The sequence below is a fragment of the Leptonychotes weddellii genome, chromosome 12 (genome assembly GCF_054177405.1).
Source record: "Leptonychotes weddellii isolate Sample4059 chromosome 12, ASM5417740v2, whole genome shotgun sequence".
Lineage (NCBI taxonomy): Eukaryota > Metazoa > Chordata > Mammalia > Carnivora > Phocidae > Leptonychotes > Leptonychotes weddellii.
The window spans coordinates 12,421,926-12,438,966 of record NC_138380.1 but is presented as its reverse complement, the minus strand read 5'-3'; the positions used below and the strand labels follow the sequence as shown (position 1 = coordinate 12,438,966).

General features: G+C 49.4%; 1 protein-coding gene across 2 annotated transcripts in view; it reads left to right on the top strand.

Moving 5' to 3' along the window:
- Positions 1-17,041, top strand: part of TBXAS1 (thromboxane A synthase 1) — a 160,538-nt gene that overhangs the window by 105,061 nt on the left and 38,436 nt on the right. For both annotated transcript variants that reach the window (XM_081800000.1, XM_081800001.1), the window contains exons 7-10: positions 1,498-1,586; positions 3,323-3,471; positions 5,553-5,683; positions 9,479-9,793. In XM_081800000.1, coding sequence (XP_081656126.1) covers positions 1,498-1,586; positions 3,323-3,471; positions 5,553-5,683; positions 9,479-9,793 — 684 coding nt within the window. The remainder of the gene's footprint in view (positions 1-1,497; positions 1,587-3,322; positions 3,472-5,552; positions 5,684-9,478; positions 9,794-17,041) is intronic.

The following is a 17,041-nucleotide window of genomic DNA, read 5'->3' as shown; positions in this document are numbered from 1 at the left end:
AATATTGCGTTCCATTTATGGAGCTGCCTTTTAGGAGTAACACTGATGAGAGAGCGAGCGAGTGATAAGAATGGAGAAGTGTGCGCAGACCGTGTTGCACGAGGAGCGGTTGAAGGGACGGGGACAATTGTCTAGAAGATGAGGAGGAGCAGTGCTTGCTGTCGGAGTATTTGAAGCACCACCACATGGAAGAAGTCAACTGAAACCAGTGAGAGGTTGTTAGAGGGGCCAGATTTTGGCCTCAGCACAACATACCTTCTAACAAGTAGATTAACATCCTATAACTTTCCCTAAAGCCTCCAGACTTTTAAAGGCAAAGACTGGGTCTTCAGTATTCATTCAAATTCATTGCCTCGTTCAACAAATAAGTACTATGTGCTAGACATCGTTCTAGGTTCTGTGGACATAAAAATGAACAAAAAGACAGAGACAAAAAGACAAAAATCTTCCCTGCGCTCAGGAAGTCACATTCTAGTGTCAAAATCGTAAAATCTGAACATATTTAACATTTCGAAAATGTTTTCCATAAGAAATGCTCAGAACAATGTTATGGCATGTTGCTTTAGCTACGGTGTCATTCTAGAACAGACACTGGTTAGAAGGATTCCCCTCGATGTTTCCGACTTGGCTTTGCAAACATACAGGAGGAAATAGAAGATCACATGGGTGGCCATCAGGCTCCGCAAAGAATCCCACCCACTTGAGCCAGCCTGCTGGGGTCAGAGTGGCGGCAGCCAAAAATGAGATCCAAACTTGATGAAGCTGGACAATAATTACATGAATGTTCACGATACCATTCTCTCTGTGTGTGCATATGCTAGACGTTTTCCATAATGAAAATATTTTAATATAAAAAAAAGAAATTCAGCAATTTTTCTGGGTGGGCATGGAAGGCGTCTTGAAGTCAAGGGTTCCCTTACATGTACGTATTCAGAGGTTTAAGCAGCTGAAGCAGAAATGAATAGCCACCCCTCAGAAATGCTCTACAAGTGATTTTTGTATTGAGTAAAAAGTTGAAATGGACGACCTTACGTTCCTTTGGAGACTACGATTCTATATTCTAGCAGAAGACCTAAAGTATAATTGGAACCAAGCAAACATGGATTTGGGCTAATTCCAGAGAGAGTACATATGGATTGTGGTCTATTTACTCTCTAATGCTAACCAAATGTCATGAAACCAAGTACTGATTCTCATTTCTGTCTAAGCACTTAATGATCATTTTTGTAATTATTTCACAGTATTTACTCTAAATCCTTTCTTCTTTTTGCTTCCAAAAGAACAGATTGTGTAAGCTAAAACAGACGTTTACAGCTATTGTATTTTATGATATTTGTGAATTTCAGACCCTCCCCTTGAGTCTTAGCTGCATGAAAGTTACCTTGAAAACAAGGTCTGTTTTCCCAGGAAGCGCCACACATAACCTCTTTATCTGCAGCTAATTTAGGTGTGCTCCCTGCATGGTGTCCTAATTACCCCTTTGTTATCTGCTATCAGATGATGCCCCTAATCAGCCAAGCCTGCGATCTGCTCCTGGCTCACTTAAAACGCTATGCGGAATCTGGGGACGCTTTCGACATCCAGAGGTAAGGGTGCTACGTGGATACAGGACAGATGAGAAATCGTGCTTTTGAATTGCTGCTTCTTGTAACTGTACATAATTGCTGGACAATTACCTCGGGACCAGCAAACTGGAAATGCTAGAAGCTCATAAAAAGCATGGGTGGACTGAATAATAAGAAATGAAATCCACGTAAAATGTGAAGAGCATGTGAACAAAGCCCAGGGTAGGTGTGACATGGTGAGGGAAGCCTTGAGTGGGGAGTGTGGTGTGTGGGTGGACACGCCCTCTGACCTCTGCAGATGCAGGAGGGGGCAGAGAGGACAGGGTTCTGGCGGGGGGCGGGTGCTGGTGGCGGGGAAAGTCCATGCATTTTTACTGCAAGAAGAATTGTGCTCCTCAGACTAGAAGCCATTACTTAGCGGTGGACACCAAATTTAAATGGCTGATTATCTGGCTTCCCCTCCAGTTGTCCTAGGCTAAGTTATGGCTTACAGCACAGGAGTAGGGTGAGCGAGGCAGGTCAGCCAGAAGCCGACTCGTTCCTATTATCATTGCTAATAAAGTAATAACATAACCATCACCAGCATTCAAATTCTGCCGTGGTGTTTACAAAATCCTCGCACATACTTTGCTCTCTGGTCATGAGCCGTGTGAGCTGGCTAAAGAGCAACTACGAAAGCAAAGTAAATAACTTAAAAACCCTGAATTCTTGGGCCGCTAGGATCAGAAGCAATCACATTCAGTAGGCAAACTGTTTTCGCTCTAGTGGGACATGTGTAATCAATTGTAGGAATGTTTTCAATAAAGCAGTCAAAATAAAAGACGTCGTCTGGAGACGTCTTTTATTCCTTAACGATAAGCTGGTGGTGATAGAACCTGGAAGGAAAGGAGCTCCGTGTGTGCCCCCCCGTCGAGCCACAAAAATAAGAACTTTTCGTTATAAGAGGATATGCATACCCCGTTGGTAGCTTTTTTTAGAAATAACTTCACCTGACTGCTCCCGCAAGATACCAAAATGGCCCTTCGAGGGCAGGTTTCCTGGAGCCGAAGAGGTTAATTTTTCTGGAGCTATTGCCAGACACTTTTCCTTCTGTTTGTTTCTAAAGTGCAACGCGTGTTTCCTGTAATAATATACATATGTTCATGAAGCTGGTCCCAAAGTTTGTCTTGTATTTATTCGAGTGTGAAGGGCCCTTGTTTTTGGTTTGTTACTCTTAGAAAAACTGTACAATCATTAGGAGGAAGAGGGGGACAAAGCTTATAAAACTAGACAACCAGGATGCCAATTCATCAGTCCCAACTTGCTCTGTATCAATTAACCACTCGATCCTGGCTTTGGACGGACTCTGCACAGCTTTGGGACGGTACAGCATGGGCTTTGGGTCATCTGTTTCCCTCCTCCACGGGGAGGAAGGTTTAGAGCATACTTCTGGGAATTTGACGGTGGCTGGTTGATTCAGGCTGCCCGAAGCCTGAGAGCCGAGGAAGTGATGCTCTCCTCGCCTCCCCAGTCTTCGTTGGCATCAGCCATCCGAGATGTTTTTGTGTCTCCTCTGGAATTCTGTTGCCATGCTCAAAGGATCCCATCCCGGGGCCGGGGGGGTGGGGGGGCTCCTCTCCCGCCCCCTCACTTCAGCTCTGCAGGGAGCTTCCCTTTCCAGCAGGTAGACGGTGGAGCGGTGCCTCTTTAGGAGCGTGCACGATGGCGAGGCCAGTGGCAGAGTCCTTCCCTAACCCAAATGGCTCCCTCTCCCACAGGTGTTACACCTGCTACACCACGGATGTGGTTGCCAGTGTCGCCTTTGGCACCCAGGTGGACTCCCGAAGGGCCCCCGAGCACCCCTTTGTGATGCACTGCAGGCGCTTCTTTGCATTCTCCATCCCCAGGCCTGTCCTGGTCCTGATCTGTAAGTACAGCTCCTGCCCGGGGCGGTAAGACCGGGGTCGGGCAAGCTGGCCGGGCCCCATGCCTGCGGGGTGGGCCCAGCAGCTCTCGGGGCTCAGCCCCCAGCACGAGCAAGGGGCACTCGAGGGGTCTCTGAGAGTCGCCCTGCAGGGTCCACCCCGCAGAGGCCTCATGCTCCTGGAACCAGCCGGGGCCACTCATTACCAAGGCGGGTAGCGCGGGCCTCTCTTGCCACTGCCGCAGGGAGGACCGTGCTGGGCACTTTGCTCGCGCTGCCTCATCCCCACTTTGCAGATGAGAAAACTGAAGCTTAGGAAGGCAGAGCTAAGGGGCGCCTGGGTGGCTCAGTCGTTAAGCGTCTGCCTTCCGCTCAGGTCATGATCCCAGGGCGGGGATCGAGCCCCGCGTCGGGCTCCCTGCTCGGCAGGAGGCCTGCTTCTCCCTCTCCCACTCCCCCTGCTTGTGTTCCCTCTCTCGCTGTGTCTCTCTCTGTGTCAAATAAATAAATAAAATCTTAAAAAAAAAAAAAAAGGCAGAGCCAAGATGGGAGTCCAAAGCCTGTCATTTTCTTATTTATCTATTTATGTATTTATTTATTTGAGAGAGAGCAAGTGAGCAAGAGAGAGAGAGCACGAGAGCAGGGTGAGGGGCAGAGAGAGAAGCAGACTCCCCGCTGAGCAGGGAGTCCGATGCGGGACTCGATCCCAGGACCCTGGGATCATGACCCGAGCCAAAGGCAGACGCTTAACCGACTGAGCCACCTAGGCACCCCCAAAGCCTTTCATTTTCTACAACATATTCCTCCCCTCCAGCAAAATCCTCTTCAGAAGTCTTCTCCGCTGGAAGCCCGGCGCACAGCAAACTAGAAATCATAAGTGAAGGGTGACTGGCAGGTTACCTAATGCCGTGGGGACGGGTCGATTTATTTTATTTTTATTTCAGAAGTGAGTTTTTGCCCTCTGGCCAATTCCGGCACCTTCTTGCTTTTATGGAAGTATTGAAGTGTTGCTATTGCTGTTATTGATTATTGCCCTAACTTCTAACCTTTCTGCTGGGCTGCTAAATTGTATTCATTCCTTGGTCAGTTTCGTTCCCATTTGTGAGCCCATTTCTGTGGAAGTCCCCAGCACCTGCATCAGCTCCTCACTGAAATTGTAGGAGGGGTCGCCAAGGGGGTCAAAGCAGCCTCCCTTTTGTCCTTCACCCCAGCCACCCCCTGGGAGCCGCTCCCCCGAGTCAGCTCCACCTGCCATGGACCACGGACACGGACACAGACACGCCCTACGGTGGGCGGCTCCGCTGTCCCGCCCCAGCTACCCCTCCTCTCTCGGCCACTCTGAGCCCACCTCCCTGCTGCACCACAGTGGTTTGGACTCTGGCTCTTGAAAATGGGCAGAGTGTTCTGGGAGCTCCGAGGGTCCAGAACTACCCTCCCGATCCAGGTTCCCATGCAGTGCTGTGCACGGTGGGCCCACTGTCCATGCTGGGAAGCTGAGCTGACCTGAGGCCCCCTGCAGCAGCTCAGCCCCTCGACCTAGACGCTGCTCCCCGAGAGGATAAGTGTCCCTGGCCCGGGGAGCCCCGCCAAGCCCGTGCCAGCAGCGGCCTGGGCAGCTCTTAGGGACCGTTCCGGTGGTAGCTCCGGGGACAGTGACCCCGTGCGAAACAAATGCAAATGGCCGGAAAGTTAAGAAAGTAGATGAGCTTCCACCCCTTGCTCAGATGGGAAACGTGGCCCATCATCTGTCCTTTCTTGATGGAATACGAAGACCTTGGGCCCTCCTATCTGGGACCTGGAAAACTAATTTCTAAGTATGAGATTGACTTCCTGGGGGCGAGAGGGAAGTGCGGATTCAATTGCGCAGGCACGTATGGAGTGCTTACAACGTGCAAGGGACAGTGAGGCGTGGGGAGGTGGAATCAGGCACGGGCCCTATGGGAAAGCTCGGACCGAGGGGAGCCCCCTTGCCTTCAGGTGACTCTAAGTCAAGGCCGGGGTCTGCCTCCCGGGCAACAGGCATTGGATAGCTCCGGGTTACTGCTGCCCTGTTTTCAGCGTAGCTTTTGTTTTTCTCTTTCAAGTATCATTTCCATCCATAATGGTCCCACTGGCCCGGATTTTGCCCAATAAGAACCGAGATGAACTGAATGGCTTTTTTAACAAACTCATTAGGAATGTGATTGCCTTGCGGGACCAGCAAGCGGCAGAAGAGGTAAGGGATCTTAATAGGACACGGCGTGGAAACGGAACGGGGCCTAATGTGGCACCGCGCTCTCTTCTCTGTCTCTTGCCTCCCAGCCCCGCACACCACAGCACGCTGGCCTTCAGCAGCCACCGCTTAGAGCTTTCCAGGGCGCTTGAAGGAAAGGAGAAGGGGTGAGGAGGGGCGAACATGGAAGAGAAAGGTGAGGACGGTTGGGGTGGGGGGGGCGGGGGGGGGACGGTAGAGAGAAGCCCAGAGCAAATTGTCCACATTTTGACATGGACGCCCCCCCAAATTCATGGCCTCTCTATTTCAAGCACCGGCAACATCAGCCCCAAAGAATTTTCTAGGTAAATGTGCCAACATGGACTTTTCATCAGCATATTCTTTCTACTGAAAGTCGGCAAGGTGGAGTTTTACAGCTTGAAGAGCGTCAGCAGTAGGGAGGAGCCTGGGCAGCGGGCAATTAACCCCCCACTGGCTTTCGGCATGGAGGATGTGGCTACAAAATTTGGGGCGGAGGGCTCGCTCGTGTGTCATCCGAGACTCAGAGATTTCTTTCCTCCTTAAAGATTTGCACCATGTTTGGTGCATAGTGGGAATCCAGGAAATATTTGTTGTTTGAACTTGGCTGAGAACAGAAATAGGACTTTTCAGGGTTTGGAAAATAATTTCACTGTTGGATACACTCATGCATGTGTAATGCTATTCTTTAAGGGCCTCACTGCATTCAAGAAAGTTGCTTCAAAAGGAAAAAACAGGGCTAAAATGTCTTCTCAGGAATTGACTTGTGCGAGCTTTGAGAGAGTAGCTTCAAAGACTGGCTCAGAGGGATTAACAAGGGACGCCGTGAGATCCCGTAGTTGCGCCAATGGGCCCAGAATGAGATCGGGGGGGTCAATTAGTGGCTGGATGCACCAGCAGCAGCCTCGTCCAGCCTGGCTTCCCCCTCTGGAGACTGGGAAGCAAAGGTGTCCCTGTTCAGAAGGCAGGGCAAGGTGTATAGAAGCTCCCGGCCCCTTGGCGCACACACCATCGTGAACTCCACTCGATGCCCTTGGAGGTGTGGGAAGAATCCCCTCACTGGTATCCCTGGCCCGGCTCTGCCACCTAAAAGGGCAGAATGTTCTCATCCGGGTTCCTGCGTCTCCAGAATGAGGATGAAGCCTGGGGAAGGAGCGGTGAGGAAAGCTGCATTTTCAAAACCTCAGCATTGCTCTGAAGGGCTTCCCGATGACAGTTTTCTCACACACACCCCCGCCCCTCACCCAGCCTGAAACCCACAGGCTGTGGAATCAGGCTGAAAATTCTAAAACTGTTGCGCCGAATGGCTTACTAAGAGGTGAGGGGTTTATTAAAGATCCAATTACTAGGATTGCCTCGAGCTCTTCCTTTTATAAACTCGAGAGCTGTTTGTTTCAAACAATGAGCTGATCTGAGAAAAACCTCCCAACCACAAATCCAGGACTGCCCGTGTCAAGACAGAGCTATATGGTTACTAAGAAAACTTGCTTTAAACCCATCTAAACTCTGTAGACATTCCATCAAGCAGATGTGTGTTTGCGCAGTGGAAAATGCAGCACAGATGTTAAAAGGTAAATATTTTTCTAAGCTCTAGCCGATGGGTGGATTAGACACCTACATCTATCAGGGTGCGTACTTTTCTTGGGTATAACCATTATAACCATAAAGCCGCTCTGTTTCGGTCCTAAATGGGCAGTGTTCAAATACCGTCGCTGATGCAGTGCAAATACAAGAAACGCATCTACACTAATGCTCTTCTCTGGCGCCCAGGCCCCAGAGAGCAGCCCTTTCAGCCGGCCTTGGTAGCTGGAGGTGAAAACAGATTTCTGCCATGCCCGATGGCCCTCTAGCAGCCTGTCTGAGCAGGGATGAGGGGAAAGGGTGCCAGCCCCCGCTCTACCACTGGAAAAAGCCGCCGGAGCTCTGCCGCCCGCCATCGTCCCCGTCCCCCTCCAGCAAAACACCGGGGAGCCGGAGGGACAACTCCGTGGTGCCCCGAGGAGATTAACACTCCCCCAGCTGACAGGCCTGGCAATGCTCACCCAGGAGCCAAAGTAACAGAAGGTACTCCGCTCACACATGGTGCCCTGCCCTGTCCCGACTCTGGCCCCTGGGACCAGGGCTGGCAGTGGAGCCCCAAGAGCCGCCCCAATGTTGGCCAAGCATCAGGAGCGAATAGGGGGAAAGCCAGCCCTTGAGGAGGCCGCCTGGAAATCGGAGCGAGCAGGGCCGGGGTGGCAAGAGACAACCAACTGTGGCTCAGCTGAGCCGGCCGGCAGGATACCGAGGCCTTCGCTCCCGAGACGCAACGTTCTTGAGGCCCACAGGCTTAGCTGCGAGAACCTGCTGGAATCTCAGGTGATGTCCTGCAAGGTCACAGAAGCTGGGAGGCAGTCAAGCTACAAAGTCCTCATACCCCAAGGCTCCCGCCCCAAATAGTGTGCGCTCGTAAGCAAATCCAACACAGCCTTTCTCAAAACGCGTTTACTGCGTCACATTGTTCTTCGCGGGGTTGTTTATCACAGGCCTAACAGGTGCTCAGCACCACACCAGGCCAGGGGTGGGCCACACGGTCCTGCCCTGGACGTGTTTATACGCTCATGGAGGAGAAAAAGCAACAACACGTAACAACAATCTTACGAGATGGGATTCAGTGCTGACGTGTGGGCCATCGATTATTAATGCGATAGAAATTCAGAAGCCAATGAATTGAGCACACGCCACACCAAGTAAAGGACTTTGAAATCACAATCTGTTTCTGCTGGTGGTTCTGACACCCTCCCTTTCCTGGTCTGGTCCCATAAACTTCAGAAAAGAGTAACATACTGGTTGTCACTCATCACATTAACACGCTTTTCGAAGAAGGGATATGCGGGGGGTACACTTTGTCAATGTGAAAGCAAGACGTAAAGCTTCTATTGTTACAATTAGTGGTAGTGAAAAACATAAAGAATATGCAAATTGCTGATAAGGAAGGTAGGGGAAGACGGTAAGAAAGCTCTAAGCACTTAAATGGGGTAGGGGATCAGTGGGGGAAAAGGGACCCGAGGGTGGGGGTGGTCTTTGAAGACAAGCTTCCCCAAGGAGCAGCTCTGTCAGCTTCCTACTTAGTGTGGGGGAAGTGTGTGGCCACCCGTCCGAGCCCTGAACGGTGCATAAGGGAACAAGGGAGCACACGCTTTGGTTTAAATCTGTATGACGTTTTAATTGTTTTATTGTTGGAAAACCAAGCAGCCAACCAACAGTTCAAACATGTATAAAGTAAAAAAAAAAAAAAAAAATCAAAGCCCCCCCCGCGCCCGGTTTTCCCACCTCCTCCAGCTCACTGTGAGCCTCCGGGTATAGATGTTGCTACACATTTTCTATGCATGAACAAATACGTGTAATTATATATATTATAATAATATTATATATATTGCACGCTTTTACAGAAATGAGATTCCACTGTGTGTATTGTTCTGCAACGTGCTCTATTTTTTCTTTCCCAAAATGGCTTAACATGTTTCCCAATCAGCCCAGATAGAAGGGCCTCATCCTTTTTAATGGCAGCGTCACCCTCTGCGGTTTGCTGCACCAAAGTCTGAGAACCAGTGCCGTGTAAGGGAATTCGGGGCTGCCAGGTTCTCGCCATCTCAGAGAAGCCCGCGGTGAGGGTGCTGGTTCCCATCAGGCTCAAGCCCATTAAAGGCTATGCGTGCAGGTCTTCTTCTTCTGAGCTCCAAGAAATCTCACTCGTGTGACTCAAAGGCTGGAATGGGTATTTTTCCTTCTGTCCCGTAGAGGCGGAGAGATTTCCTCCAACTGATCCTGGATGCCCGACATTCTGCCACCTCTGTGGGGGTGGACAGCTTTGATATGGTCAGACAAATCTTCTCCTCCACCGACTGTGCCGCGGGTCCCTCCCAGCCACACCAGCCCGGCCGCCTGTCCAAGCCACTGACTGTGGACGAGGTTGTAGGCCAGGCCTTCATCTTCCTCATCGCTGGCTACGAGATCATCACCAACACGCTCTCTTTTGCCACCTACCTCCTGGCCACCAACCCTGACTGCCAAGAGAAGCTTCTGACAGAGGTGGACGGCTTTAATGAGAAATACGTGAGTACAGTCATCCATGCGAAATCCGCAGGACACATGATTTTGTGTTGGTAGAAGTGAAACTTAATGATATTGATAACTTCCTCGCGAAAACCACATTCTAAGTTTATAAGATGAAATTGGGCTGTTTTGCACACATTCTCCACCTCTCTGGGTTAGGAAGTAAAAGGACGTGTTCAGAACAACAGAAAAAAAGAAAAAAGAAAGAAAAGAAGGTGTCTTGTACATATACTTCACCGTCTGGGGCCTTCCGTGAAACCAGGCCTGGCTCGGGAGGCTCAAAGTCTTAGCTGCAAGTGAGGGAGTGAGGGTCACGGGGCAGGGACTGGAAGGAGGTGTGGTTTCCCAGGGCTCTGGCTGTGGAGTCAGCACTCTCTCTGCGGGGCAGGTGTGAGGCAGGAAAGGGAACCGAGTCCTAACTTGCAGGAGCAGACAGATGGATGGGCCAAGCCAAAGCAGGAATGAGGACGAGGGCTGTAAATGGAGTGAGGTGAGATGGGGCTGGTCAGCGCTGAGTCTAGATTCTGGATATTCCTTCTAGATGAGCCTCCTCTTTGGAGAATTTGAAGCAAACTTTCAGGGGTGCTGAGCGAGGCAACTTTAAGACCTCATATTTTTCCAGATGCTTTTGTGTGTATTGCTTTGACTTACTAGTTGTTAAAATCATTTTTAAAATCTGTGCTTTTAAAGGGAAGACCACCCTAAGAGACTTTTTTCTATTCCATTCTGATATAATTATTACACTCACAATTTGGGGGAGGTGGCCTGTTGTTAGAATCCTTAGAAACATTTTTTTAGATATTGAGCTGAAAACTGCTTTCCAGAAAATTCTAGTTCTTTATCCCACTGGGGAAGTAGATGTAAGGTCAGCCTTTCTTCACCAAGGCATTTTTCAAATATTTTGTTATTTCAAATATTTGACAACTTCATTAACTGTGTTCCTAATTGCCTCAACTTCGGGCTCATGACGAGCTTATAGTCCACTTCAAGTTCCACACTGTTGTGACATCTGCCAAGCCAGGTCTCCACCATCCACTGCGTATACAATTGATTTTTTTGAGCCTAGATGCAAGAGTTTGTGTTTATCCTTATTATTGCTCAAGTCAATCAAAATAATTTTGAATCTTGATTTTGCCATCTGTCATATTAGCAATTCTTCCAGCTCTGTGTCATCTGAGACTTGCTAAGCATGCCTCCAGTTCCATCCAAGTCATGGATTAAAATGTTGAACAGAACAGGGCTTCCCTCCAGGTTGACATTGATCCATTAATCAATATTCTTTGGGCATGGAGTCTCCATAAGCCATGCATCCAAATAACCCTACTACCTATTCCCACCACCCACCTTATCCTGTTTCATGGGTAATTGTGGTGTTTGTCTGTTTGTCTGTCTGTCGGTTTGTTTGTTTGAGGAGGGACCCAAGATGACAGGGGTACATTACTGCAAGAGAAATAAGGGGAGCTAAAGGGCATATCTATGAGGATACATTTAATGGCACATAACAAAACCCAACCCAAACTGATTTAAGAAAAAAAAAAAAAAATGGCGGCGGGGGTGTGGGGGGAGTACTTATCAGTACAGATCACTGAACAGCCTAGGAATAGATGTGGCTTCAGGTCCCAGTGTCTTCTTGGTTGTGCATCCTTAGTCACGGCCCCATTCTCGTGTGCTTTCCTCTCAAAGTTCAGGCAGCCTGCCAAGAATGTCTAGGACTCCAGCAGGCCTCCTTGCTCATTACCAAGAGAGAAAAGAATTGGTGGCCCCAAATTCTCAGCAAGAGTCTTCAGGTTCACTCTGGTCGGGATGCTTAGGTCACTGCCCGTTCTGGAACCAACGATCATGGCCATGGGAATGGGGGCGTAGAAGGGCTTAAGCCGGTCAATCCCACCCCTGGAGTCAATCATAACCATGTCATAGGACTGAGAACTCGGGAGAGCACATGCCAGAGGGAGCTCTGGCTGCTATCCCAGGAAAGCAGTAAAGGCAATAAAGGGAATTCACCCCCTGGTCTCAAATAAACCAGGACACAGGTCAAACTAAAGACTTTCAAGCACCTAGAGAGTGGTCAGCAGTGTGGGAGACAGGGCGGTGGGTTGAAGAGGGGGCAAGAGTTCTAGGAAGTAGAAGTCATGATCCTCACCTTCAGGAAATCTAATCACCAATTGAAAAAAAAAAAAAAAATAATGTCTATGAAAACAATACCTCCCTCCCAAATGACACCCTCCAGGGCAATAGAAGGCAGCAAATGATCAAGTCTAGAAAGTGTGGTGTCATTTAGAGAGCTGTGGGGCCCTAGGAGTCTGTCCCACCAGCTACATCATAATTGTATCTGGTTATGTTCCTCGACCACAAGGACACAAGGACTGTTACTGGCTTCCATTCAGAGGCCCTCGCTCACGCAACCCCCTTACCTCTGACATAGCCTTAACCGACCATGACCTCAGGGAGGGTGATACTTTATCACCAAACCCCAGCTTCCTTCCAATCCCCCCCAACCCCAGGAGAACCACCTTCCCTGGGGCTGTGCAGAATGTCGTCAGGCACTGAGACCCCACAGGAAAATTAACAGATTCTGGTAGGTACAGTTTCTCAAACGTTCATGTACAGAAAAGCCTCTGGGAAGATGGTTTAAAATGCAGATGCCAGGGCCCTTTCCTCATAGGTTCTTATTCTGTAAATCTGGGCCAGGGCCTAGGAACCTGCATTTTTTGTTTTTTGTTTTTAAAGATTTTACTTATTTGACAGAGAGAGACACAGCAAGAGAGGGAACACAAGCAGGGGGACTGGGAGAGGGAGAAACAGGCTTCCCGAGGAGCAGGGAGCCTGATGCGGGGCTCGATCCCAGGACCCTGGGATCATGACCTGAGCCGAAGGCAGACGCTTAACGACTGAGCCACCCAGGCGCCCCTGGAACCTACATTTTAAATAAACATAACCAGGTAATTTTGATACAGGTGGTCCCTGGTTCCACCTTGAGAAGTCAGTCCTAGACTCTTAGGGTCCAGACCCTTCTCCTAAGAAGAAACAGGGTCCAAAGCCCTGCCCCAACCATGAAAGATACCCCCCCCCCCACCACAAGCCAGGTCATTTTCTTTCTCCAGGTCATAGTTGGGACTGTCTCTGAGAGATGGGAATACATAGGTGTTGTCTTTTTTAAAAAATTGATTTGACAGTTGTTTTAATAGTTAGGTGTTGCACATGGTACCCACTCAATGAGTATTTGTAGGTTCTTTTTTTCTCCTTCCTCCCTCCCTCCCTCCCTCCCTCCATTCCTTCCTTCCTTCCTTTCTTCTTTCCTTCCTTCCTTCCTTCCTTTTCCTTCTTTACTATAACCAGAGTTCTGTTAATATGGGCCATCTGTCAGGACACGGAAATGCAGATTAGATGTTCACACATTTGATATTTTCCTGAAAATTTGCATGTAGAGTATGACTTGTTATAATTTTCCTGTTGCTTTTCATGCAACAAATATTTCTTGAGTGCCAGTTAATGCCAGACTCAGGTCCCAGACCCTACACCCAAGGATGCTCTGACCTAGCTCTTCCACGATGCCCCTGGAGAGCCCCACACACCTCATCCAACCGTTTCCCTTGTATTTGTCAATGAGATCGCTGGATTTCAGCTCCAGAGTTTCTTTCCTCTGAGCCATATCCTTTTATAGCAATGCCCTATGAGAATCCAATGAAAGCTGTGTCCCTCTCCCCAAGAACAAAAGTGTGTATGTGCACTGTATCAGTCGGGATTCTTTCTGTTAATAGTGATAGAAAACTTAACTCAGATCAGCTGGGGAGTTTATTGACCCACATAACAGAAAACTCCAAAGAGGAGATCTACCTTCAGGTATGGCTTGATACAGGGGCTCAAACTCTATTACTGGAACCCAGGTTGTTCTCTCTCCCCATCTTTCAGCTCCATTCACTCTGGGCATACTCCATTTGCAGACAGGATCTGCCCTAGTGGTCTCAAGACAGATGTGGAACCAGTATTTTGAACAGTCTTGACCTAAGTGAGGTACAAACATGGAAACATTTCGTGTTTTCTCCAATTATTTCTTTTAAATGTGCTCTGATGAATCTCCTTTTCCCTTTCCTTGATGATACCTCCAATAGATCTCAAAGATTTCTGGTCACTTTTAGGCATTGGAAAGTCCAGACTAGTCTGGTCCAGTTTAAAACTTCAGTCTCAGATCCAATTTCATGTCCTTCCATCTCCTTAGCTCAGGCTGACCCGTGGCCTGAGGAAGCTGCCCTGGGGAGGGCCAGTGGTCTGTTTTCTCACCCTCCTCCCTGTCCTTGCCCTGCCCCACCTGGGCCCCCTTCTCCCAGCGTTGGGGCCTTCTAACAGATCCCCCATTCCTACGTAATGGAGGCTTCTCTCAGCACCTCCCCCGCAGTGGCCTCTGGGATGGGGCCCTGGAGGACTTGTTCAGAGCACTCCTGGGACCTCCCCACTACACAGCTCACTGACAGGGTGGGGCTGCCAGTCCCTGCCTCATGCCTCTGGGTGCTGGCATCTCCTGGCAAGATGGCTGGCTCTGAGCTTCCATGCCTTCCTCAGCATCCACGGGGCCCACGGGAGACGCACACTTTGGCCACACCACCGGGGCTGCCCCCTCCCTCTGCCCTGACATCTCTCTCCGGTTACTTTTCCTCTGCTCAAATAGGTTGGGGGGGGGGGGGACGCGCAAATGAGCAATTCTGCTGCATCCGCAGGCGAACGAACTGGAGAATGGAATGCCAGGTTCAGGCTCTATGGGTGTCCTATCCCAGACCCCATCCCTTGGCGGGCCCAGGGAACACTCTTCTCTAAGCTGATGACTCCTAGCTCTGACAAGTGTTCCTTAAAACCCTCTAATCTTTCCATAGGCTGATGGGGGCGGGGGAGGGGGCTATTGCAGAGCTGGTTCAGGTCCGGCAGGAAGCAGCGAAAGTCTCCTTCTCCTAAGTCTCAGCGGAAGTCTCCTGCATCTCATTGAGAGCGACTGGGCCGTGCCCACCCCTCAACCAATCACCGGGACCGAGGGGAATCGGACGGTCTGATTGGCGCAGACCTGGGTCCCCTGTCCCGTCCCTGGAGCTGGTGCCTGGGTGCGGCCTCCTCCAACCACTCAGACCACAGATGGGGGAGCGGTGGATGCCCGAACCCCTTCTCTTGGGACGCGGGGAGAATGGCTGTTGTGTGCAGAAAACAGTGTGTCCACCCAAGTACACAGAATCCACAGTCCCCAGATTAGAGGCTCTGAATTTCAAATCTCTTGTTATGCAATCACACACTCCTTCCCGCTGGATTTTTAAAACCCAGCTTTCCAGAGTCACGGGTGTAAGTCCAAGAGCACCTAGAGCCGCTTGCTCTTTCGACTTCTGAGTCATGTGTCCCGCCTGCTCTTGTGTACTTCTTGTAAACGGTGTGGCCGCTTCATACCAAGCGTCCTGTGGTTTCCACGGAGCCAGTCAATGCTTCCTTTTCGGTGAGAATGAAGTCCTGGCTGGCGGCTGGCCTCACGGCATCCTTTGCCAGTCAGCACTCGGCTTGTAGCGGAACTAAACTTCTGGCAGGCATAAGGATACTGGAAGGTCTTCCCTCACTGGTGAAGATGATCTTGGCCCACCTTTTACAGCTCACACGCTCCATCTCCCGCCACCTGTTCTGACCCAAGTGGCCTTGATGTCTTTCTCCTTTTGGGGTTCGGATTTCTGTTTCCATTTATAATATGGTTATAACCCACTTTATAACTCATGCCTCTTAGGTTGCTTCATTCCAGGGACACATGTGTTTTCTTCCAAATCATCTGGCTTTGGAATTTGGTCTGGCTTCCCTCTCATCCCACCACCAAAATCCAGCTTAAAACTTGCTCTGTCAAGTCATCCGATCTCTTGGAGAACTCTCTCTCTCTCTCTGCCCCCATGATTCCTTCGTCATACTGAGGGGGAGGTACTTTCACTAAATTCAGGCATTGAGGAGCAGGGAGGGGTTTGTACCCCTCGTAAAACTGAGAAAGCACACCAATTGTTTAATAAGGCCTTCGTAATGTAGATGCTTCATTGTGTTCTCCAATATCTAATTTTGTAAAGGACGAGAGGAAAAAAAAACAGCTTCTTTCCATATAAATTGTTTTTGCTATAGCTTTAGCACTTTATGTGGAAATTATTGACTTTTGATCTGGCCGAACCATTCTCTTTTCTTCTCTTTGGTGCTGGACTGTGCCAACCAGAATTTATGACCCATTTTCCTTCTGTTTAATTGTTGTTATAAATCTGCTGTGCAGAACCCAGTTGTAAATTTATCACAAATTGGGCTGGATTGATATACAACTTCTCTTTAGGATAATTTGAACACAGTTATGCCTTAGAAGGAAGGCCAGATTCTTAAAACTTCTCTTGAAGAGTTGCTTTGTAACCATTATAAATATCTAATTAAAATACAACTTATTCTTTCTTTTTCTCCGAAGGATAAAAGCATTCCATGCTGGGTATTTCAGCTGATTAGCTCATGCTGCTAATGTGAGCAAGGTTGAGGATTTGTTCCTTGAAACAGCCAGGGGATCTCAAGGGGTAAAAAAAAAAAAGCATATTCTGTGGCCACACACACACACAAAAAAAGCCATTTTGCCCCCAACCAGCTGTTTCATAAATATACATCCTTTGTCACAGGAGGAGGGTTGGGTGAAAAAACGTGAGTAGCTTAACACAAATCTCATCCTCACTATGGGAAAAAAAATGTCTCCCAATTTGGATCCTACCAAGGGTGATATTCAGGGTCATCTTCACACAAGGAGTAGGGCATGGTTGACTTTAAGACTGAAGTGAAAAACTCAAAATGGGTTTTTCCCCATCGGGCAGGTTTCTCCCCTTTGCCCAGGTCCTGCTGTCCAACAGTTGAGGAGGAATAAACTTAGGTGTCCTCTTCAACTCCCTCACCCGGCCACATGGGGCTTAGTGGTGCATCTGAGCCCTTCCCTAGAGATCCTGCAATAAACAGAGCACAGAGCCGAGAGGTACAAGGAAAGAGGCAGGGACTCAGGACAGCCTACAGCCCTAAAGTCGAACCGAAATCCAAAGACCAGAGCAGGGACACCAGCATGGCGAGATTTGTGGTAAGAGACCACTAAAGTTTCGTGGCGGGGCCTGAGACTCCACGTTTCCGACAAGGTCCCAGGGGATGCCAATGCCGCAGCCCGCGGCCCACGCTGCGAGCAGCCAGGTTCCAGAGCCCATATCCTGCGTCTCCCCCAGTTGTACTGGAGGCGGC